Consider the following 24,193-nt stretch of genomic DNA (forward strand, 5'->3'; position numbering starts at 1 on the left):
TACATTTCATATGCATTTCACGTTTAAGCGTTATTATCAAAACAGGTGACAGAGTTTTAAAAAAATTCACACAGCACCTCAAGGGTTTAAAATCGTATCAATTTATATCTTCCATCTCCATGAAATTGATGATGTGGGAAATGCGGAACTCATTTTTAGGACGTGTAAAAACCACACATACAATAGTGGGACCAAACTGGGTGGTTGGTTGTTTGGTTCTAGTCCAAGTACTGCAAGTTTCACAAGCTAATTTCACATTGTCAATGAATTACTGATTTGCAGCTCCTAGTAATTGGTTACTTAACAAGTGTAACAGATTAAGTCTGAAAAACTTGGCGGTAAAGGAAGACCAGGCCTTCCCAAGTTGCTCGATAGACCCATCATCTACAGAAATTTTTTCAACTACCGGTCTTCGATTGAATTTATGACACGTGTCTTTATACAAATGAAGAAAATGATATATTTTCAATGGCTGCAAAGTCGTCCATATTAGAATGAGGTCTCTTATCTTTACTGGCCTGTGCTGGGGTATCAGAGTTGCCATCAACCTCCAACTGATTGTCATCGGTATCAACAACACTCCCTTGAAGATCATCAGCGTGAGCATCTTCTTTTACAAGAAAGTGATTCCCAAATAAATTTTGAAGCCTTGTATCACAAACTATCTGACTTTTTCGCCGAGGGTCACGAAGTTTGTTCCTTTTTATATATTCCAGCAAGAGAGCCTGGACATCAAACTGAGATAACTTCTCTTTTAAGTCTATCCAATAATCCTTGAAGAGGTACTCCCAGCTGCTTTTATCATCAAAATCCACTTCATCCTGCACAAGCACAAGAAAACAAAAAGAATAAAATGAATGCCACTGCAAGCAGTTTAAACGTGTGAAGTGAAAACAGTACATAGTTAAGGACAAGATTTTAATAAAATCATTTCAACACCTCGACCATTTCACATGAGCTTTCAGCCACATTACATCTAATCTTCTTTTCTTTTTTGTTCGTTTTTGCACAAAATTATAACCAGACACTTTATTCTTGAAGCCATATTTTCCAACATATTATATAAAAGATTTCTTACAAACAAAAAAAAAAAGGAGTTTTAACGAAAAACCCACGGTACTGTTCACTTTAACAAAAAACCACATTTTACACTAAAATGTCAAACCTGATACCATATTCACTGTACCCTTTATTTTGTCTTTATCATTAAAACTCAAAGTTTTCAAACCCTTTTCATTAGTTTTCCTCAAAAAATAAATATTACAAAACAAAAATACTCAATCAAACTAGCTTCCCTTAAATTTATTGACATAATTCAACGTATAATTCCAGATATATGACTTGTACAAACTCAAGCAACTCAATATGCACTGACTGGATACATTGTTCATCGAGTGAACTACGGTCCGCCAGAAGGGAACTCAAACAAAAAAAGATGAGAACAAAGGAAGGAGCATATAAAGACAAAATCCCAGATATCAACAACCCTAGGAAAAAGCCACCAGGGAAACCAAGATACTGCTGGTTACCAGTTCACCTTCGATTAGAAGAAAGGGAAGTCACTAACCTCATTACATACAGAGGCTTACGATACCTCCAAATGTATACGCTTTGTTGTTTCTTTTTTCCCTTTTGGCGGACTGATTTAATTAGGATGTAGCAAAAATGAACTTCACGACACACTACTTTCACATACTAAAACACTCCCAAGAAAGATATATCCCTTGACCCTAATCGTGACAATGCTAGCAAAAGGAAAATACAAAAGTGATTAGGGATTAACAGAAGAAAGAAGGCATCATACCTTGTCCTTGTTTCCTTGCTCATTCTTTTCAATCATCATGATAGTTTTCATGCATGTCTCACAGAAGCCTTTGTTTCCTCGAACACATAAGATAACAGCATCTTTGATACACGCCTTGCACAAGGAAAAAGGTACATGTATAACACATGTAGTGTGCACTCTTTTCACAGTTGCTACAAAGGTGCCAACCTAAAATACATTTATTAATACATCAGATACTCCCCAGCAACCAAAATAACTAAAATAATTTTCAAATAAGCATTTTTATAATGATGTTAACATCGTTAAGTGATGAAACCCAGTGACACATGCAAAAGAACCGGTACTTATGAGATGAAGAGTTCAAAATACAGCCATAATGCCTGCAATCTCTCTCAAAAGAGACACTGGCTACTAGATTCACTAAAAGTACATGAATAATAAAAATTGAAGCGGACAAACACATAACTTCCAGGTTAAAGCTAGAGTCTGAAGTCTGAACTGAGGTAAATGCTGAATACCTTTCATGGACCCTTAATATTCTTCCAAAAACAGGGGAAAAAAAAAAAAAAAAAAAAAGTTGATAAAATGTTGCCTAAAACATGGTTTGCCAAGGTATTTGGTACTTGTTATGTTACTTTTAACATTAACATAACTGTACACGATACAGAACAGGTACGAAAATCAAAATTTGGCAGAGAAGGGCTTGATCTTATGCCTGATATATTTCTTCCCAAAGCTTGATTTTATTCGACCTGCTTTAAGTCCCCATTCTATATTATAACATTACCTTAGACAAGCAGCTGTAACTCTCTTGGTAATAGGTCGCAACACAATGTCCGTCAATTCCCTAACTAGCTGTCGGTCATAGGTCATTACATCAGCAATTGTTTCTCCCTTTGTCATTATAAAAGAAAATCTAAACCAAGGATCAAAAAACTGATCCCTCTCTGCAGAAAAAGCAATGCCCTCCTCTTGGTAATAACCATATCTCGACAACTAAAGAGTACATTTGTAAACAATTTCAAATTTTTAAAACTGTAAAGTAAACAAAGAACTAAATCTTGCAGGTACTTGTAGTCATAATTCCAAACAAATGCATAATCACTTGGAGACTAACTAATATCTTCAAAGCACACAAACTGTTCAAGGACAATTAACCAATACTCATCCGAATAATTATATTCCGGGTCGATAATTACAACCATGCAGCTCCAAATCAACTCTAACTAGACACAAACTGTCCAATACTTCAGGATACTGAAAGTATGCAAAAAAATTCAATTACAACAACAACAACAACAAAGCCTTTTCCCACTAAGTGGGGTCGGCTACTAATAAAATATACAGTATTTTAGACCTTGCCAGCAACTAATAAAATATCATTTTCATATAATTTAAACCAAATATCAAAAACAAAAACAAAGACATAAATATAATTTTACAACATAAAAACACTAACTCAATCATCACTGCACCAAGGAAGCACTAATGCAGCTAGAGTTTGAAGCACAGAAACCGCACGCTAAACACATAAATGATCACCAAAGAAACAAACATACGAAGACATGGAATAAATAAAAATAAAGAGAATTCAATTTAGCGGAAGCTAGGAGATAAACCTAAATTCTCAAAGGCAAATCTAGGAACTGATCAGAAAACTGAAGTCTCCTCAAGATTACAAGGGTCTTAGTTTAAAGGCCTATTCCACTAGATGAATCGTTTAATGAGGTGTAAGTGCTGAATGGATGTTTGTTCAAAATGCACTTAAACTTCGTGATGAATGTCCACTATGAATATACACGAAATCCTACTATACTTAGGGGTATCCAATACATTGGGATTGTTGGCCGTTAGATCTCGGTCATCAAATCCCAGTGTATAGAATGCCCTGGAGCATACTAGAAAATCCTGAATATACATTGTACAACCAAGTACATTGTGCATTAAGAGTCTACTGGCCCTTAACGTACTACATCAGAATTAAATAAAACAATAAAACTTTGTGAAAAGGAAAAGAAAATTAAGGATAAGCCGCAGCAACTTACTACAATTCCATCGACCCTTGGCTCGAAAGAAGGCCTCATCACAATTAACACATGAAGGATGGTATGCTTTGGGACATCCCCTGAAACCACCAATTAAACTAATGAATCAAGCAATCACAGAAATAAGGTCAAAAGATCGACATACAGTAAGCAAAGTTCAACTAACCTGCGGTCACACAGGGAGTACCAGCTTGAATATTGAAAAAATTTCTCCAACATCTGCTCGACTTTTTTTCTCAGCCAGCTTGAGCTTACTCCTAACTTCTGCAGATCACAAGGCCAGCACAATAAAGCAGGACTTGTTATATTACAACATTTATAAGACCAAGCCGAATTGCAAACCCACAATGCAGGGAACATAGAAAGCACCGCCATGACTATTCGATATTGCATCTGATTGCAGTCTCCAATGAGGAGAAGGATTGTAAAACAGTGGCTATATACAATATCAACCAGATGAACAGACGGTGATGGCCATTGCTGACGTGAGGCAGTGGGGACTGGGAGTCCGGCCTCAGTGGGCTTGCTTGTTTTCTACATCATCTTCTGGTGATATTGATTCCTCCTCTTTGCCAAGCGGTTGGATAAGTTTCATTCCTTCCTTGCCGAATGATATTGTCATGGGGCACCGTCATCAAAGAGAACTTTATAGAATCGCTTTCGTTCTTCTGGATCAAACAACCCTCCTGTGTCTCCCTGATCCTCGGGGTCAGACATCTCAGAGCTCACGTCCTTGCCTTCATTTGATCTACCCAAAACCATGCCTCTCTTCTTCTTCTTTTCTAGATTTACCAAATGACGCCTACGGTTATATTCATGAAGCCCCTCCTGCATAAGTTCCCCAAATTTCTCCTTCACAACAACAAGTGGATCCTTATCAACCAGTTCTTGCCCATTATAAGCTTCTCTAAGAAGGACAGTATAGTTCTGGTACTTATTTGAGACATAGAATATGCCGGGGTGCTTAAGCAGCAAAACATTCAATTTCTCGGGCAAACTGAACTCCCTCCGAAAATGTGCCAGCTTCATAATGGATGATTTCTTCCATAGAGTCAATGACAACAACTCATGTACCAAAGCCACTGTCCTCTTCTCCATCTCCTTTGATCCCTCCACAAAGCCTGTGGAGCCCAAGTAAGGTGATATATAAGGAGTCGCATTAAATTCATGGAATCTTTCCCATGACTTGCTCCAAGTTGAAGGCAATGAGCATGTGAAACATGGCTCAGTTCCTTGCTTGTGAGCCGAAGCTTCTATAGCAGAAACTGCCAAATCTGGATTCCAAGACACCAGCTCAATCTCCATGGAACTCCGCCGCCCGCTATAATTAACAATCCGAAACACATCAGAATACTTTGGCACAAGTCTAATTAAATAGTCATCTGGGAAACCAAAGTTCCGCCTCAGTACATTAAGCTTAACAACATTTAGTCTTTGATTGGAGCTCATCATAAGCAACTTTGCTAATCTCTCTACAAACACAGGTTCCTGCATATCTTTGACAGATTCTTCTTCTTCTACCAAAGAAATCATCCGTTTAGTTAGCTGGCAGTAATACTCATCGCCTTGCAAATAGACTTGAAAGCAACATGGGTATTTTTTGAGCCAATTGAGAGCCTTTCCTTGAAGATCAAGGGTCTTGAACTTCTTCTGAATGAATGTCACTGTTGCTACCTGATCAGGACACCTAAGGATGATGTTTTTTATTTGATTATTCACTATCCATCGGCGATTTTTTGACAGAGCAGATTCAAGATATGGGTCCTTCTTCATTGACCATAGAGAAAAATTCCGAGCAAAGTTTTGAACAAGTCTTGGGTTTTGATGCACTGTAGCAGCCATATTTCTCTTCTTTATGTATCCTCAATATCTTCAAAATGAAAACTAAAAGAAAAAAGGTACTAAATTAATACAAGTGTTAGGAAAACAAATTTATGCAGAACACAAATTGGAAAGTTACAATGACAGAACACGAACATACAAAAGGTATAAAGGAGATAAATGGAGTAAATGAAGATTAAAAAGACCTACAAACAAAGACTAAAAAAAGGTCGTACCCAGTGCACAAGGCTCCCGCTTTAAGCAGGGTCTGGGAGAGGTGAATGTCGGCTAGCCTTACCCCCATTTATGGAGAGGCTGCTCCCAAGTCTCGAACCCGAGACGTACCGCTCATGGGCGAAGGCACTTGCCATCACACCAAGTGCGACCTCTACCTACAAACAAAGACTAATCAACCAAAATCAGCAATCATTTTATGTCTTAAGCAACAAAAGTTGAGGTTTTCATTGTATAATTGTGGTAATAGAAATGAAACTAAAATGCTTGTAAAGCTACATAAAGCGCAATAATTACTTGGAACAAATCCAAATGTCAACAGATTCAAGTGCTATATTTTTATTGGGACTTCATAGTCTATGTAACACTTGATTTCTTGAGTAGGTTTGATTCTAAACCCCCCCCCCCCCCCCCAAAAAAAAAAACGAAATATCCTCCGGTAAATCCCTATTCTTAGTCTAGCTAATTCATATGCACCATCACAAACTGAAACAGTTCTGCAGTCCCTTCCTGTACAGGTTTAGTCACTAGTGGATGAAAGATATAGCAGCTTATGCAGATTCTCAGTTTATATCGAATGTAAATTCAATCTTCTTATTCTAAGGTTAGAAATCAAGACGTTAGGAAGACATTTTTATCCACGTAATTTCTAAGGTTGAGCAATAACTGATCCTCAATAGAAACAACTACCTAGTCATCTACTCTTTGTAAGCACAGACTAGAGCAGTTTCCCAAATCCAGCACAATGAGCAATTTATTAAATCTAGCATAATAGTTACAGTAGCAAGAGAATTTCGGGATGTTGGCAATCATTCTGCTGATTACAAATCCACGTATTCACTGCATAACAGTGGTATTGGAGACGGAATTACAACGTTCACAGAGCAACATAGAGTGCAATAAGTTCCAAAATGTGAGATTCAATATCCACTGCAAGTCTAAATGTCAACAGGTTCAAGTGCTATAGATTTTAATTGGGACTTCATAGTCTATGTAAGACTTGATCCCTTAAGTAAAGTTCGAATCTAAAAACACCCATAACCCACACCCCTTCAGTAACATAATGTCTGAAAGTGAAAAAGAACAAAGGATCATATCTACTTCTTCATGGTCTGAAAGTGAATGAATTAACCGGACCATGTTTTTGTAAATCCATTTTTTGTGTGTGCCTCCCATTAATAATCAAACTAATAGCATTGCCCAGGAAAAAAAAATATGCACAATCTGACCATTGAATACTCATCGTCTTCAATTACCACAGCCTTCTTCTTCGACTTTGCACCCGCAGTAGGTTGCGGGTTCTCATCGTCGCGAGCAGTCGGCTTCTTCCGACCCATCGAGGCTTCGACAAACACACACACAAACATATATATTTACTATTTAGCTATTGTTTGTTTCGAAATGTAAAGAAATAGATCCAGATTTTACAACCATAAAGCAGTACCGCAATAATCTGATCCTAAACCAACACAAAACAAAATACACACGCATATATATGTGTGTGTAGAGAGAGAGGGATAGAGCTTACTTGGGGCGGCGAGGAGGAGTGGAAGCAACAGAATCGACGGATTGCGGAGGACAACGATCGGGTTCGAATTGATTACAATCGAGAGAGAGAGAGAGAGAGAGAGAGAGAGAGTGAGACAGTTTTCTTGGGGGCCGAGAAAAACAAAAGCGTATTTGTCTCTTAAAAGTTCTAGGGTTCGGAACGGATAGTCTGTCAGGGTTTATAAGAAAAGGACAAGGACCCTCCGCTTCCAGTGCCCTTCCGCCTTCTTATTTTGTATGGTTACGGTGGTTTAGTCACGTCAATATTTTATATTTTTTTATAAATATAATAAGACAAAAATAAATAGTAATATAAAATATTAACATGACTTAACCGTGATTACACAAATAAAAAAGCACAAGAAGGATACCGAAAGTGAAGGGCATACAATCCTTATTCCTAAGAAAATTGGAAAAGCTCTAGTGGGCCTTTTTTTTTTATTATTTTCCACCACCTTGGGCATCGGTCCAAAAACTTTCAAGAGAATACTGAATTCGGCTCTGAACTTTTTTATTTAGACCTACTTTAATTATTTGAGTAAAACTCAAATTTTAAGGTTTTGACTTGTTCCAACATAAATAGGAATTTTTGAGGAAAATTTAAGTTAGGATTCTCCCTAAGTTAGTACCCACTATATGTGTACTTTTTAAATTTTATATTTATAAATTCATTGAAACCAATAATTAAAATCTAACATAATAAAATTTAATAGTAAAAAAAGATCTAATGGTCCAAATTTAAATCAAACGGCTAAAGTAAGTAAAAAATTCTTTTTAAAATGTGTTTTTGGATTAAAACCTAAATTTTTTCATTTAAAATGTTAAATTTTAGGGAACTTCCATGAAAAGAACTTGGATTAAGTTTATTTTAATAAAAAAATCATGCTATAATTTTATTTAATTAAAAAGAGTTAAATTTTAATAAAAACCCTTAAATTTTAATAAAAAGGACAAAAGAACTTAAATTTTAATGAAATAGACATAGTTTTAATAAAAATGACAAAAAATCTTACGTGTAGACTCACGGTACACTGTTTATGAAACTTACTACACTGTTTATTAAACTTACTACACTGTTTATTAAACTTACTATATTGTTTATTAAACTTACTACACTGTTTATGAAACTTAGGACACTGTTTATGAAACTTAAGACACTGTTTATGAAACTTACTACACTATTTATGAAAACTTACGACACTGTTTATGAAACTTACGACACTGTTTATGAAAACTTACTACAAAGAGTGCCTTAAGAATCATGCAACAGCCATAGGAAGGACTGCTACAGATGGCTGTGGCGAATTCATGCCCAATGGAGAAGATGACACCATCGAAGCCCTCAAGGGCCTCACCTTTTCGATGGTGGATGTTCTGTTGTGTTGTCAACCACTACGGCTATACACACATTCCTTTTTCTCTTACATTTTAAATGCAAAATCAATTTGAACTCTGAAGAAATCTCTATTTCTTCCCTTTATCAATGTTGGCATTAGGTTTTGTGAAAACTTTACAAAAGTATTTCACATATATTGGCACAGATGATGACCCAATTAATACAAGTTTTTCCATTATTATAACTTTAGTCACATTTTGCAGCCTGGATATCTTCGTAATCTTTTGGGCATTACATCGAACACTTGGCAAGCGCGCTAAGTGGAGCAGATTTTCTTCAACTTCTCGGCCGCAGATTTGTCCACTAAGCACTGCAATCGCAAGAAACCCCAATTGGGTTCACCAGAAACTCACACGAAAGCGTCGAAAACACAGAAACAAAAACAAACAAAAAAAATGACAAATTTGTGTACCTTGTTGAGGACCCAAAGGGAGTGATTGTAGGCCCTGAGGAAGAGCTCGTGGAGGGCTTGGTCGTCGTTGGCCTCGACCTCTCTGTAATTGACGAAGTTCTCACGGGCGTACTTAGCATAGTACGATTGAGAGTCCTTTGGCAACCTCCTCACCAATCTCACAACTTCCGCGTAGATTTTCAATGCTTTCTCCATTTCTCAACTTCCGACTCGCCGATCAGTGATCATTGCCTCAAAACCTTCCACGAAAACAAAAAGAGCTCTTGCTTGTCTAAAGAAACGGGCCCTTGTTCATTGCCTAACAAGATATAATGGGCTAAGTAAGAGCTGCACCAAACTTTTGTTACGTTTTTTTTTTTTTTTTTCTTTCTCTTGTCCTTATCATTAAATAAAGTTAGTAGATGATTTTTGGTTAAAACTTAAAGTTTTGAAGCCCTTTTCATTAGTTTTCCTTAAATTTTAACTCAAAAGTTGGAGATGATCTTATAAAGTTATATTTTATTTTATTTAATCTGTTAAAAAAAAAAAAAAAGAGATTCAAACACGGACATGAAAAGATATTGCAGCTTATGCAGATCCTCAGTTTATGTCGAATGTAAATTCAATATTCTTATTCTAAGGTTAGAAATCAAGACTTTATCAAGACATTTTTATCCACACAATTTCTAAGGTTGAGCAATAACTGATGCTCAATAGAAACAACTGCCTAGTCATCTACTCTTTGTAAGCACAGACGAGAGCAGTTTATTAAATCTAGCATGATAATTAAAGTAGCTAGAGAATTTTGGAATGTTGGTAATCACTATTCACTGCATAACTGCGGTATTGGAGACGGAATTACAATGTTCACAGAGCAACATACAATGCAATAAGTTCCAAAAATGCGAGATTCAATATCCATATCAAGTCCAAATGTCTACAGGTTCAAGTGCTATAGATTTTGATTGGGACTTCATAGTCTGAACAGACTCTTTAATCTTTATTTTTTCATGCTAAAACCTTTGCACAATTACTCTTTGTAAGTTAGTCTTCTATACTTAACAACTTACAATCACTAACTTTCACTTTTGATAAATTATTAACAAATTGCTTCCACTAATGCAAATATAAGTTTGAAGCTTTGACAGGACACTTCATTCTGGAAGCTTTTCTAGTTGTAATTTCCATCGCGTGAAGAGAAGGAAGCATGGATATGGATAAAAGACAAATGTAGAACACAATACCAACGAGTTAATACCATTTAGAAGTAAGCTAGTAATAATCTGATCCAACTGTAAGTTCATACTAATGCCAATTCCTGATACTCAACGTTGTAACAGATAGAATTTTTCAACAGCCACCCAGGAAATTATACAGAAGTACATCACCTGTTATTCAATCAGAGGCTTCACACATTAAGGCTGGCAAGACGCCTCAAGATACTTCTTTTGATCAACAAGTTCCTTGTCCGCCCCGTATAGAGTAAATAAAAAGATATATAGGTGAGAGAGAGAATAAATAAACATAACTGTTCAAAGTTTATACCAGGACGGGTAGCCCTAATCTTAACAAACACATAATTGCAACTGCAACAAATGCATCAAATATTGTAACGAAAAATTTTGTATGGGTGTTTATTTTGTAACGGAGGACATGACACAAAACCGAGCGTAATGGCGTTCTAGGATTCACATAGCTGACCCCACTTAGTGGGAAAAGGCTTTGTTGTTGTTGTTGTTGTTGTTGGTGTTTATTTTGTAACCGAGAAAATTTTTGTATGGGTTTGGTATAAAATCTCATGTTCAAATAAATAGGACAAGCAAACCACCATCCTACAAACCAAAGTCATTTACAAAACAAATGGGTGTTTATTTTGTAACAGAGAAAAATTTTGTATGTGTTTGGTATAAAATCTCCTGTTCAAACAAACTCGATAGCTGCATTAACAACGAAGGGATCATATTTACTTTTTCATGGCTTGGGGTTATCCACGTCTTCAGGTAGATGCAAACCCAGCACCAAAATGCTTCGAATCCAACATAGCGGAAAAAACAAAAAAGAATGAGTTAACCAACCCATGTTTTTTTTAAATTCAGTTTTTATGTGTGTTTCCATTAACAATCAAACTAATATCATTGCCCAGGAAAGAAAAATGGAATTCATGAATGCAAATTGGATTCTTCATCAAAAGCAGGCAAAGCATTCATAAAATCTCATTAATTATTACTTGGTAGAATTCCTTTGTAATCTTCCATGTTTTCCAAATTAAATATGCAATCTAAGAATTGCGGAAAATCAAAATAATTAAAACCCCACCAAGTAAAATCAAAATCATTGAAAGGAACCATGAAAGCTCTCAGATTTCCTGCATAAGAACACATAAAAAAGGAAACGATACCAAGTCTAGTTCAATAGCGGATGCAAAAAAGAGCTTTACCTTGTAATTCGAAGAGAAAGGTCGGCTCTGGAGTGCTGCAATGGGCAGAAGAGATAGACAAAACCGAGGGAGGAAATGGAAGTGAAAGTTGGAACCGAGAAAGTGGAGCTGTAAAATGGGTCTCTCGGTTTCGGGTTCGGCGACTGGTAAGGCAGAGAGAGAAGATGATGAATTTTGATTCACAAGGAAATTGCAGCAATCTCTTTCAATTTTAACTTAATAAAAGTAATGGTTTATTTTTAATTAATTAAAGATTTTTTTAATTAAAGTTGTTTTTGATATTTTCCTAACACATAATTTTGATCCCTAAGATTTAAAATCAATGGAAGTGGTTGCAACATTATCCACCATCCATTATTTTGGTCATTCAATTAAAGAACTTTGTTAAGTTGTCCTGTGATTTTTAATGGAATTAACAAAATGATAGATGATGGACAATATCATTGACCAAAGTGTTATGCAAATCTCGGTAACCAAAATAATGTGTTATGTAAATTTCAGAGACCAAAGTTCTGTGTTATACCCTCAACTTAACGGACTTTTTTAACTAAATGACCAAAATAATGGATGATGAACAATCTCAGGACCACTTCTATTGATTTTAAATCTCAGGAACCAAAGTTATGTGTTATGCAAATATCAGAGACTATTTTAACTAAAAAACCTTAATTAAAACGTGTAGTTATGGTATTTTTTATTAACTTTGTTAAAACTTTTGTCAAATTAAGTTGCGGGATACGCACGTAAAGCTGAATCAAATAGCAAATACAGAAAATCAAATGAGAAAAATGTTGCAATGATTTTTCAACTTTAACCTAATTAGAGAAATGATTTCTTAATTTTAATCTGATTTGAATAATGATCCCTCAACTTTAATCAAATTAATAGTCATTCCAATATAACTCAATTTGACAGAATTCTAACTAAATTGATAAAAATAATCATAGTTACACGTTTTGATAAGTTAAGTATTAAGAGACCAATAATCATGAATTTTTAATTAAAAAATTATTGTTTCAATTGACTTAAAATTCAAGCACCATTTTAACAACTTGATTCATAGCATACGAGCTGTAACAGAAAAAGAAAAAGATTCGTCCAACAGGAAACGGCTTTTGCTTTGCTTCCCATGAAGGGAAAGGTATCACCGGCCACGTTAATGTAACGCTTATCCTATCTGCCAATACTAATTGACAAAAATATCCTCATTTTATCAACCGTAACACAAAACACGAAGACCTAAATCGTAATTTCCTACGGACTCACGGTTGTTGTCGCTACCTTATACGCACCGTTTCGCGTCGCAAATGGTCTGGAATTCGTTGTCTCTCATAATTTTCATTCCTTTCTTTCCATGTCTTGCTTTTTGTAACGTTTAACCCTCCCATCGAGGGTTTTGAATTCCATTTCCGATTCCTCCTCTCCTTCTTCCTCAAATCTCAACAGTTGTTGTGCGATTTGGAATCGGAACCCTAATTGTCGAGCCTTGGATCTAAAGGGTTCCAATGGCGAATCACGAGGAGGAGGACCTCCGAATGGCACTGCGGATGAGTATGCAGAATTCACCCCCGGATCCCAAGCGTAGCAAACCCAGGGACGGACCCGCCGGAGCTCCGGCTGAGGAGCCGTCGGCAGTGAAGACCCGGAGACTTCAGCGAGAGCTCATGGCTGCTGCAGCTGAGAAGAGAATGCTGGTCGCCAAGAAGTCTTCGCCTTCGGCTTCACCTAGCAAGGTGTTGTCCGGGTCTGCGGGTTCCTGTTCGGGTTTGGCGCCAAAGGTGGTGACGAAGGATAAGGAATTGAGTTTGGAGCAAGTGAATTTGGGAAAGGGGTTGAGCGAAGAGGATGCAAAGCAGCTGTTTTCGATGGTTTTCGGGTCCGAGGTTACCAAGGGCATTCTTGCGCAGTGGAGTAATCAGGGTATAAGGTGTGTATAACATTCCTTTTGTAACTGTGGTCTAATTTTCATGGCTGAAGTTTCTGGCTTTTCTTGTAAAGTTTGTGTATTTTGATGCACCAGTGGAACGGTTCATTTGGGATGGGGCTGGGAATTAGAAAAAGATTTGTCTTTGTAGTGAGTTGGACTAGGGTTCTTGTTTTCTATGTTCAAAACATTTCATTTGCATTTTATATGCAAGTAAGCCGCGATATTTTTCTTAAAAGTAAGCAGCTATGTAAAAAAAAATTGATGACTTTAGCGGGTCTTTTAATCAGTGTCATAATGCAGAACAAAGGTAGTTTACTTACTTAGTGCTTGCGCTAAGGGCTAGGGTTGCTTTCTCTGTTGGTTGAATTTGCCACTAGGTGGAATCAGGCCGGATAAGCCTTTAAAACGCACACACAACTGGCTGGACACAAACAAAAGAAACAAGAAAAGTGTCATGATTAGAAAGAACCAAAACATCAAGGGTAAGAATCCCTAAAGGTAAAGCCAGAAGGGAGTAAATGTGGAATGTGATGTATCAGGCATAGGGGTGGGAGCTGTGTTGTCAAGAAAGGTTCATCCCATTAGAGGTTATTAATTTATCATAAAAACTGTATTAACGAGAACAGAATGTTGTACCGCCAGAGTATTTATTATAAAATCTATTTAACATAATTCTAAAGACACTAATTGACTCTTAATGAACGGCTACTTTGGAATCTTCCAAAATAGAAGAAAACAAAATATCCCAAAGCTCTGGACATTAAAGCCCAAAGTGAAGACCAAAATCTGACTTTTATCACATAAAACCTCTTCTCTCTGTGCACTGTGATTCTCCCAAATCCGTTTGTTACGCTCACTCTAAATTACCTTAAAAACTGGCAGACATTAACTCCATAAAGCTTTTTCCTTCTTTTAGCCATCCAAATCAGAGAAGCAGGTTGGAAAGTATGGAAAGAGATGGACTAACTCTTAAATACACAAAAGGACCAAAATTTTCGCCTCCTTATTCTTGGCTTTGTGTTGCATCCAGACTAAATGCCTAGAGGATTTATTATCTCCCAAAATGGGTATGTACTATCGGGTTGGGTGAATTGGACTCAATAATGAACACCCTTTGGCATTCCAGCCTTCCTTTCTTGACCTTCCTGCACTGGGCAGGAATCAACTCCCATACATGGTCTCACTACTTTGCGGAGACTTGTGCTTTTTGGTAAACAGTTGACCGGACCTGTTCACTGCAACTCCCTTTGCGAAGGGCACCCCTTCTCCCGAAGTTACGGGGCAGTTTTCTTTGTCACCTTCTAGTATGTGATTTAGATGGTGGAGATCATGATATTCTGGGTTTTAACTCTAGGTGCATATGATCCAGAGTTTCCACCTTCTAGTAACTGTCCTACAATCTTCTCAAAAGAAAGAAAAAAGTATATTTAGAGGAAGATAACACATTCCCTTAGAAAAAGATAGCAAAGAAGTGAAATCCCCAATTCTGATGGATTAGGTTGTCTTTGATTGCTTTTGGCGGCATAATCCATCAAGGGAACTTGTTTCTCTCATTTACTTTTTCTTTGGAGACCATTCCACATATAACAAATGGGGTGGGAATATATAGGTTTATAAAAAGCTTAAGCTTGCTTGTGATGATTGTTGTATAATGGTAAAAACTTGGTCGCCTTCACACATTTGTTACTTTTCCCCGAGGCACACATGCTTATGCAATCTTTACCCACATAGCATGAAAATGCTAACATGGTTGTAGACTTTTAGTAAAGCTTTAAAAGATATGATGTGGCAGATTTACTATAGAAAAGTAAGCATTCTATCCAATCAGCTGGATATCTGGACCCATATTTGAAATAGAGTATGGTTGTTGGGCCCTGTCATTAGTTATTTGTATGGTTGGACTCACATTACACGGACAGAGATAGGAACTTAAGAATTAGGATATTAATACATCTTCATGAAATGTTTTATGGTTTTGCTGATAATTTAATAGGGACATACATTGACAAAAACATGGCGATGCATTTCCGGAGTATTTGTCTTTCATTTTTATCTTTGAAAGTTTAAAGGGCCCTTTAAGCTAACACTGAATGGATGGAAGTTTTTGTTCTTCTAGTTGTTCTTTTCCAGCTAGCAGAAACTCTATACTGGACCTTCAAAACTCAATTCACTAAAACTATGGCCCACCTCTTTGTTTTTAGTATGTCTTTGGAATGATGATGGGAAGAAAAGAACAAAAACAAACAGAGAAAGGGACTATTATTAGCTTTTTCAGGTTATGGAGATAAAAACCTTCATATCTGGTCATGCTTGTACTAATCCACATGTGCCGCAGTTAGTTTACTTTATACTTTATTCATCAGAAGACAATCAATTTAAATTTACTGAATCAACTCAACAGTTCTGTATTGTTGTAGTTTTATGATTCTATGCTCAAAACTTAGGTTTCTTTGTGCATCATCCAATTATGCCACCATAATATATAAGTTATCGGAAACACTTCTGTAAGACACCAGTTATGGACATATTTAAATCACTTGAGGAAACTTGTGCCTGGTTAGAAATTTTGCCTCCATGTTTAACAAGTTTACTGAATTCTCTTCTCACTTTGAATTTCATCACATCCTTAGGGCTGGTTTGGTATTGCTGTGCTTAGAAAAAAAGCTGCTGTGAGAATAAGCGGCTATGCTGTGAGAATAAGTGGCTGTGAAATAAATCAGCAGAGTGTTTGGTAAACTTTTTTGTAAAAGTGCTTTTGGAAAAAAAAGCAGTCTGATAGTGGGTCTTTTCATTCAAGGAGCATTGTAGCTCCGTGTGCTTTGAAAAAAAGCCAGTTTTCCAAAGCTACAAATAGCTGCTTCAGCTTTTTCCTTTGATTTCAGCTTATTCTCACAGCAGCTTCCAAAATAAGCCCTTTTTTTTAGTTTACCAAACACCTAAAACCTTCACAGCTTTTTTTCATGGGTGTTTTTTTTTTAAGCACCTCACTCCCAAACCACCCCTTAATATGATCTCCATTGTTTACTGTTATTATGGTATTGAAAAATAAATTTGTGGTTGTTTCACTTGTTTGGCTAATATAAAAAACTTTTTTTTATAGGTTTAGCCCTGATCCAGAAACATCTATGGGTCTAGTGCAGCATGAAGGTGGGCCCTGTGGCGTTTTAGCAGCCATTCAAGTAACTTCCTGATTTCTCAACATAATATGTTATGTGTTTCTTTTAATAATGTGGTGTTGCTCAAAATTCTCTTGCTTTGCACATGCAATATCAATGGCACCTTTTGTATTTTGAGGAATATAACTCAATTTTCATGCTATTCGCATAAGAAAGTTTTTTTACTCCTCAATTTTATTGATGTGAGTGAAATTACGGTGGGAGGAAACAAAAAGATTGTATTGAGCCTTTTATCCTTTTTTTTTCCTAATATCTGTGTCATATGAAGAAATTTTTTTTTTTTTTTAATATGTGATGTTTTTGAGACATGTTTCTGTCATTGTAATAAGATATGTGTCTTTGCCCCTACCCACCCCCTAGGTTTAATTGATGTTTCTTCAATTTATTAGTATTATTATTTAATATTTCTTGGTGCTTTTTAAAAAATGTTATTGACTTGACAGGCATTTCATGATTCTCTTTTAGACTGGTAATAGTATTTTCTGTTTGGTTGTGCAGGCATTTGTTCTCAAATACCTACTTTTCTACCCAGCTGAATTAGGTAAAGTTGCACCAAACATGCATCAAAATACGGGTTCAGGGACACCGTCTAATAGTCAGTGTGTTGCAACAAATAATTTTGCCTCTCTAACTGAAGATGCAAAAGCAAGGTGATTAATCATTGCATGGTAATTTATATGATGGTTGAACATGCTTATGCATTAAGTTATTCATATTGTAATTAGCACAAGCCACAGACACTTCCTGTACATCCATTCTGGTTAACTCATTTCTGTTGCACATTATTGAGTTGTAAGCACACATTGCAAACTTTTCCCTCCTTTGTAAATATACACTAATTTCACTGGAAAACTATTGTTTAACTTTTGTTTCTACATAAAGTATAAGGAGAAATCAGAGCATTTTTATAGGATGTGCAAAAATGTTTTTCAGTTTTTTTTATGTGCAAGGCTAATGACTAGTAAGTCTTACTTTTTGTAACCACTTTACCTTTGTATATTAAACTTTTGTAAGATTTACCATCTCCTTGCGCTCTTCAGAAATTGTTTTACGATTTCACATTGTACCTTAACTTTTTATGTGCAAGGCTTCTGCTTTTAGGATTATTATTTTCTTTTCTCTGAAATTGGCACAAATATGTTTTTTTTCTTTCTATTTGGAATAGTATTGGATAAAGAGGTATTCGTAAAGACTAAGAGATACAGAATCTCACCCAAAAGACGAGATCCAGAAGCCCTAAGCGCTGCCCAAAACTTGAACTACTTCCACACCTCTTCCACTTCCATTCCCCCAACATCTTCAAAGATCCGCTGATTCCTTTCTGACCAAATAGCCTTAATAATAGCCAACCCCAAGCAACCCATATATTGATTAGCCTTCCTTCCACCACCCAATAATTAACTTCTCAGCAAACAAACAAAAGAGTTTTGTCGCCAACCAATAAACTTTAATCTGGTTAATAAAAAGCACCCTGACTTACAACTAAAAGGGAAAGATAAGAAAACATGATCCACTCTCTCCCCCAAACTCTTGCATAAATACACCAATCTGGGCATAAAAAGAATCCCAGCCCATGTCCTTGGAGTAAATTGCTGGTGTTAACCTTCCCATGTACCACCAACCGAGCCAAAAACCATAACCTTGAGTGAAACCATATATTTCCAAATCATGCTGAAAGGAAGAAAAAGACGACTGCCTGATATGTGTCTGAACCCGGTTTGAAATAGGATTATAAGAAAATTTGCATGAAAGTTCTAAGCACCATCTTCTTGCATCCTCTCTGTATGAAAATTATTTGACCCTATGTTGATTCATGTTGGTAATTTGATAATATTTTTCATGATTGATTAAGTTGACTCATGGGAATTCATGTTGCTGAAACCAACACTTCGTCCTTTTGACAGAGTACTTATTAGAAGTATGGGTGAGATATTGTTCTTATGTGGAAGCAACAAAAGGGCGGTGATTGCGACTTTAAGTGTTATTGGAGAAGAAACTGAGAGGTCTGAAGACAGACTGAATGATGAAGTAAGTGAACTGGAGCTAGTGATTCATACACTTATTTTTTTCTTTTCTCCTGATAAGAATAATGTATGATGCACTCGCAGAATATTCATATGGATTTGGTTTGAATTAAACTTTGAGCCTTTATATTTCTGCCTTGACAGGTAATAACCAAGTCACTTGAAGGTCTTTCAATCGAATCGGCTGCTGATTTGCATAAAGTGCTAAGAGTTAGCACATACACAACACAAGAAAGTGCATTTCAGAGGCTCCAAGCAGTGCTTCCTGCTTTTCAAAGTCGTATGGGGGCACTGCTGTTCCTTATTTCTGCTTTACTTTCTCGTGGACTGGTATGTTTTTCAAGCTTGAAAGCTCTTTTGAACACTGTACACTTTAATTCAGTAACGCAGTGATATTTTTTTGTTAACTAAACTAATTTATTGAACTTACTCTACTGCAGGACTTAGTTCAATCTGATAGGGACGACCCCAGCCTACCCCTTGTCACTGCTCCGTTTGGCCATGCCTCACAGGTATGCATCCATGTGACTGAGTTCCACTTTTGGCCCAGTGCTTCAGTACTTGATCCATTTGCTATTCTCTTTATGAACCTTGCATTAAAATTTCATTGTTCTGCCTTGTACGTTATGGAACAGGAAATTGTGAACTTATTGCTCTGCGGGCAGGCAGTCCCTAATGTTTTCGATGGAAAGATGGATTTGGGTGGTGGCATGTCTTTAAAAGGCATATCGAAAACTGTGGAAGTTGGATTCCTCACTCTGTTAGAATCCCTAAATTTCTGTAAGGTTGGTCAGTATTTGAAAAGTCCAAAATGGCCAATCTGGGTAGTTGGAAGCGAGTCTCACTATACAGTCCTTTTTTCTCTTGATACCACTGTCCAAGATGAGAATGAACTGGAAGGAAGGGAATCACATATTCGGAAAGCTTTTGATGCACAAGATCAGAGCGGCGGCGGTGGTTTTATTAGTGTAGAAGGCTTTCATCAAGTCCTTAGGGAAACTAACGTAAAACTTCCAACTGAGAAGGTTGACCTCCTCTGCAGCACAGGATTTATTGTATGGAGCGAATTCTGGCAGGTCATTTTGGATTTGGACAAGAGCTTAGGAGGCCTGAAGGATTCAACTGGATTGATGGGTAAGAAGGTGTTTGATCTTTACCATTTTAATGGAATTGCAAAATCTGACCTGAATGGAAGCCAGACAAGCTCGGGAGGCGAGATTCCAGTTCAAAGACCTAGGCTCACAAAATTGAGGGTGTCGGTACCTCCAAGGTGGACTCCTGAAGAATACATGACAGATGTGGTAGTGACCTCAGCTTCTAGTGGTAATGAATCTGGAGGGAAAGTCTCAGAAATTGCTAAGCCGGAGCCTGCTCAGCACGCACCTCTGGTGGACTGCATAAGAACACGCTGGCCCCGTGCTGTCTGCAATTGGGTAGGTGACCCGCCTAGCATAGTCTGAGTTGTTTGCGAATCTTATTTGGGTATCGTTTGCCGTACTTTCATTGCTGAAGCAGGAGAACTAATATTGCAAGCTAAAAGGATGAGCTTGTGGTCGAAGTGCCACCATTAAGATACGAAGTGTTCATCTAATGTTTTCTTCAGTCTCAACACGTGGACAGTGTAGATGGCATCCTCTGTACATGCTGCAGCTTCAGCAATCAATTCGATCTTTGATTCGTCAACATATTGAAGGGAGGGGGAAAAAGATCTTGTGCAAGTTTATTGTCTATCCAAATTGTAAAATTCATCCATATAATCACCTTTGTTGTGGAGTAGAGGAGTTATCGGTTCCTGGGAAAGACTTCAATAAACGAACATCGAGTCTGTCGCGTTGTCGAAATTATTGTAATGATTTTTACTGCATTACTGCTGTTATACAGTAGCAAGTTTTCCTGGTCTTGATGTGTTACATATGTAATCCCTTCTCCTGAACCTTGTTGCAAGGTTAAAAGCTATAAGCTTCTTTTTTATGTCCCATTTTTACAATTTTGCCTATAAAAGTTCTACACTGCTTACAGAATAGCATATATGCATAAATAGAATTAAATATCCGGATTTGGCTACCGTACATGCATGTATTTAACGCATTCACCATCGACTGGTTATATCATATTTGAACATATCTAACCGTTAGATGGTGAACGTATGCATGGAGTTTCAGCTAAAACATATCTGCAACCATACCACATAATTCGAACCTTGTCCTTAACAGTCAATAGCTTGACATTCCTCACGTTTGAGATTTTGTTGGCATCTTTGTACTACCGTACTGTCCCAATCCTATTAATATTATCTCAATTTTGCACCTACAACCCACGCTCTGTTACAATCATGACACTTACGTGTGTCCTTCCTGAGATCCCCTTGATTGAAGTAACGAAACGTTGTGTTCGTGCCACCACAGCGAGCGCAGGGAATTGTCTTCTTGCGAGCCTCCTCTCCAGCTCGGTCTCTTTCATCAGCAGCAGGATGCAAAGCTGTAGGCATTTACCAAATGTCAAAAGGAATGTTGGTACGGTAGTACGAAGATGCCAAAATCTCAAACGTTAGGAATGTCAAGTTAATTACCAGGTCTGGAGGAGCCGGCTTCCTCTCTTCCATTCTTGTTTACAACTTCTGGCTTCTTCTTCCTCTCTACGTCCTTCTGAGTTTCTGGCTGGCTTCTTGGCTTCCTCTCTACGTCCTTCTTCTGAGTCTCTGGCTTCTTGGCCTCAACAGCCTGTATGAATGAACAGAATAATACATGTTACATCCTCCGTTTGAATATAAAAAAGCGAAAGCCTACACATTTGTGATTTCGTCAGTTGAACTTACCCTTTCCTCCTTAACATGCACCTTGTTCTCCTCTCTAATTCTTTCCAACTCACCAATGTTGTTCAGAGATTTACTTCGCAACTGAATTAAGTACCCCAAACGGTAGAAATGATAGACGAAAACAAAAGAGAAAAATTACCAAATAGATCACAAGAGAAAAGGATACGCGCTGTCTCCCAAAATTTTAAGCAGCATCTTGGCATTCTGTCAGCACATTCAGAAGATAATATAACAAAGTAATTAAACAAACTAAATCATCAAAAACAAAACAATTTAGCCAAATCAGATTGACAAAAAGACAACCTTTTCACTCCTGGTTGTGGAATAAAGTTGCATGAGCATCATTTTTTCCTGACAACATATTCAGATCAAACAAGTCACATTAATGAAGAGGAATAAAGGAAAAAAAGGAATACTTACATCATGAATATTTTGAGTCACTTTAGGCCACCTCCAACCGAAGGGTTCAGAGGGCCAGAGGGTCGAAAATAGCCCGAAAACCGTCCAACCGAGGGCTAGGTCAGAGGGCTCTGGAATCTAGGAGAGCCCCACGGAATCGGGGAGGGCTAGAGGGCTGGAAGGTTGGCTGACCGGCTTTTTTTTTTTTTTTTTAATGTTTTGTTATTTCTATCGGTTATAACCGACATGATTTCTTAAAAAATTCAAATGCAACGGCTAGTAGCGTTGCATTTGTTTTTTTTTTTTTACATTTTTATTATTATTTTTTATTTACAAAATTTTTCATATAACTTCTATTTTTTCCTATAACTTCTATTTCACAAAATTTATTTCACAAAATTTGTTTCATATTTTTTTTTTAAATTCTATTTTTTTTTTCCTATAACTTCCTAAGGCATTATACAACATTAAATTAAATTAAGTAACATGAAACAACATTAAACAATATGAAACAACATTAAATAACATTAACCAACATAAAAATTATACAACATGAAACTTAAACAACATTTTTAAAAACATTTAAGTTGTAGTTTTTAAATAATAAATTATGTTTGGTCCTATGGCCCTTTGGCTCTCGGTTGAGGACGATTTTTTGTGACAGGGCTAAAACGAGCCCTCTAGCCCTCTGGCCCTCGGTTGGAGACGAATGCAAATATGACACTGTATTGTTCATTAAAATATTAATATCTTGGAGAATCTTGGAGGACCAGATGGATAAAACGAGCTCTCTGGCTAGCCATCAGTTGGAGATGGCCTTAGTGAAGGAACCAACTTGATCCGCATTCGATCCCTCCACTTTCTTACATGTTTTCTTCTTATCTGGCATCGAATTCAGGCCAAAATTCTCAGTCGTTTTCAGCAAGCAATGCATAATCTTAGAAAAAAGCCCAGAAATATAAGTCCTTTTTAACATAACAAAGCATAATATTACGTAAAGCCCAAAATTTTCAGTCTTTTCTCAGAAAAACAAAGCATAATCTTACAAAAAAAAACCAGAAGTTTAGGTCATTTTCAAGTAAACAAAGCTAACTTTACATAAAGCCAAAAAGTTTCAGTCTTTTTTCAGATAACAAAGCATAATCTCACAAAAAGGCCTAAAAATTTCACTCATTTTTCGAAGGGGTGGTGCTATCCACACACTCCTGTTTATCTTCCACACATTCTTCTTAAGTAACTTTCAGACACCGGTCCGATGAATTCAAGATGACTAAATGACAGAAATTAACAGGGTTGTGTGGAAGATAAAAGAGGTGTGTGGATAGCACCACCCTTTCTAAAACCAAAGCATGAATTACAAAAAAAATAGATCAAAAATTTCAGTTACAATCCCTCATATAATTCAGCAATCAAACAGAGCAATGCACCTAGTTTATGTTTACAAATTTTATCATATAAAAACAAAAAAAAGCAAAAATCCAAACTGAAATTCTTTACAAGAAATTATACTTGCAGGCAGCAAATGTAATGTATCAATCTGGCCTTTCATGTAAACCCTAACAGAATAAATCTAACCCGTAAACCCTAAAAAGATTTGAGCTTTGAGCCCAACCAGAAAGAAATGCATGCTCAAATTGGGAGCAATTTTACCTTGAGCTGCATTGTCTTCTTCTAAGTTGATTACTTCAACTATGTCCGGTATGATCTCTCTCTTTCTCACTCCCCTTGCAGGCAACCCATCCATCTCTCTCTCCCACTCTCTCTCTCTGTGAGGTACCTACTGCTACTTGTCTTGGTTCGACCGTAAATGCTCTACTTACCACACATTTTTTTGTACCATACCACCTCTGTAATAGAAGTAGGGTTTCAGAATTCAATTGGTCTAATTTGGAACCGGCTGATAGTTATCTATCCAGCCAGCCAGCCCGGGGCTGGCCATTTTTTTTTAATGTTTTGTTATTTTTGTCAGTTATAACCAATAGGAATACATGCTATGATTTAGTATAAATGTATTACTGTCGATTATCGGATTTCTTAAGAAAAAATTCAAATGCAACGGCTAGTAGCCGTTGCATTTGATTTTTTATTTTTAATTTTTTTTACAGTTTTTTTATTATTTTTTATTTAAATTTTTTTTCATATAACTTCTATTTTTTCCTATAACTTCTTTTTCACAAAATTTATTTCATATTTT

General features: G+C 36.7%; 5 protein-coding genes across 21 annotated transcripts; 1 reads left to right on the forward strand and 4 right to left on the reverse strand.

Annotated features, from left to right (window-relative positions):
- Nucleotides 1-237: 237 nt before the first annotated feature.
- LOC103402149 (protein WHAT'S THIS FACTOR 1 homolog, chloroplastic) lies at nucleotides 238-7,639 on the reverse strand. Of its 10 annotated transcripts, none has more exons than XM_070822974.1 (8): nucleotides 7,415-7,563; nucleotides 7,116-7,228; nucleotides 5,889-6,057; nucleotides 4,201-5,715; nucleotides 3,998-4,095; nucleotides 3,832-3,911; nucleotides 1,805-1,993; nucleotides 238-821 (listed from the first exon to the last, which is right to left on the reverse strand). In XM_070822974.1, exon 4 carries the CDS (start codon nucleotides 5,671-5,673, stop codon nucleotides 4,450-4,452), a length of 1,224 nt encoding a protein of 407 aa, XP_070679075.1. In that variant the 5' UTR covers nucleotides 5,674-5,715; nucleotides 5,889-6,057; nucleotides 7,116-7,228; nucleotides 7,415-7,563; the 3' UTR covers nucleotides 238-821; nucleotides 1,805-1,993; nucleotides 3,832-3,911; nucleotides 3,998-4,095; nucleotides 4,201-4,449. The 10 variants fall into 10 exon arrangements, with proteins under 10 accessions (XP_070679075.1, XP_070679074.1, XP_070679068.1 ...); XM_070822973.1 differs by adding an exon at nucleotides 2,574-2,641 and having other exon boundaries at nucleotides 3,998-5,715; XM_070822967.1 differs by having other exon boundaries at nucleotides 3,998-5,715; nucleotides 5,889-6,044; nucleotides 7,415-7,639.
- Nucleotides 438-4,309, reverse strand: LOC139196007 (zinc finger CCCH domain-containing protein 19-like). The gene is made up of 4 exons (XM_070821669.1): nucleotides 4,285-4,309; nucleotides 4,019-4,095; nucleotides 1,805-1,993; nucleotides 438-821 (listed from the first exon to the last, which is right to left on the reverse strand). The coding sequence occupies exons 1-4, from the start codon at nucleotides 4,307-4,309 to the stop codon at nucleotides 438-440; spliced, it is 675 nt and encodes a 224-aa protein (XP_070677770.1).
- Nucleotides 7,640-8,878: 1,239 nt separating the features above from the next.
- On the reverse strand, nucleotides 8,879-11,858 carry LOC103416294 (LYR motif-containing protein At3g19508-like). Of its 6 annotated transcripts, XM_008354553.4 has the most exons (4): nucleotides 11,659-11,858; nucleotides 10,610-10,684; nucleotides 9,243-9,540; nucleotides 8,879-9,140 (listed from the first exon to the last, which is right to left on the reverse strand). In XM_008354553.4, the coding sequence occupies exons 3-4, from the start codon at nucleotides 9,435-9,437 to the stop codon at nucleotides 9,087-9,089; spliced, it is 249 nt and encodes an 82-aa protein (XP_008352775.1). In that variant the 5' UTR covers nucleotides 9,438-9,540; nucleotides 10,610-10,684; nucleotides 11,659-11,858; the 3' UTR covers nucleotides 8,879-9,086. The 6 variants fall into 6 exon arrangements, with proteins under 6 accessions (XP_008352775.1, XP_008352776.1, XP_070679079.1 ...); XM_008354554.4 differs by lacking the exon at nucleotides 10,610-10,684 and having other exon boundaries at nucleotides 11,659-11,835; XM_070822978.1 differs by lacking the exon at nucleotides 10,610-10,684 and having other exon boundaries at nucleotides 9,243-9,481; nucleotides 11,659-11,803.
- Nucleotides 11,859-12,966: 1,108 nt separating this feature from the next.
- Nucleotides 12,967-20,763, forward strand: LOC103416295 (uncharacterized). The gene is made up of 7 exons (XM_008354555.4): nucleotides 12,967-13,585; nucleotides 16,686-16,764; nucleotides 17,260-17,411; nucleotides 18,666-18,789; nucleotides 18,930-19,115; nucleotides 19,226-19,297; nucleotides 19,421-20,763. The coding sequence occupies exons 1-7, from the start codon at nucleotides 13,164-13,166 to the stop codon at nucleotides 20,243-20,245; spliced, it is 1,860 nt and encodes a 619-aa protein (XP_008352777.1). The 5' UTR covers nucleotides 12,967-13,163; the 3' UTR covers nucleotides 20,246-20,763.
- A 178-nt stretch (nucleotides 20,764-20,941) lies between these two features.
- Nucleotides 20,942-23,878, reverse strand: LOC103416296 (dof zinc finger protein 5-like). Of its 3 annotated transcripts, none has more exons than XM_008354556.4 (7): nucleotides 23,650-23,878; nucleotides 22,770-22,881; nucleotides 21,904-21,951; nucleotides 21,767-21,804; nucleotides 21,601-21,673; nucleotides 21,355-21,505; nucleotides 20,942-21,263 (listed from the first exon to the last, which is right to left on the reverse strand). In XM_008354556.4, the coding sequence occupies exons 2-7, from the start codon at nucleotides 22,800-22,802 to the stop codon at nucleotides 21,076-21,078; spliced, it is 531 nt and encodes a 176-aa protein (XP_008352778.1). In that variant the 5' UTR covers nucleotides 22,803-22,881; nucleotides 23,650-23,878; the 3' UTR covers nucleotides 20,942-21,075. The 3 variants fall into 3 exon arrangements, with proteins under 3 accessions (XP_008352778.1, XP_070679081.1, XP_070679080.1); XM_070822980.1 differs by having other exon boundaries at nucleotides 22,021-22,881; XM_070822979.1 differs by lacking the exon at nucleotides 22,770-22,881 and having other exon boundaries at nucleotides 23,642-23,861.
- Between the last annotated feature and the right edge of the window lie 315 nt (nucleotides 23,879-24,193).

The sequence above is a fragment of the Malus domestica genome, chromosome 05 (genome assembly GCF_042453785.1).
Source record: "Malus domestica chromosome 05, GDT2T_hap1".
In the NCBI taxonomy this organism is placed as follows: Eukaryota; Viridiplantae; Streptophyta; class Magnoliopsida; order Rosales; family Rosaceae; genus Malus; species Malus domestica.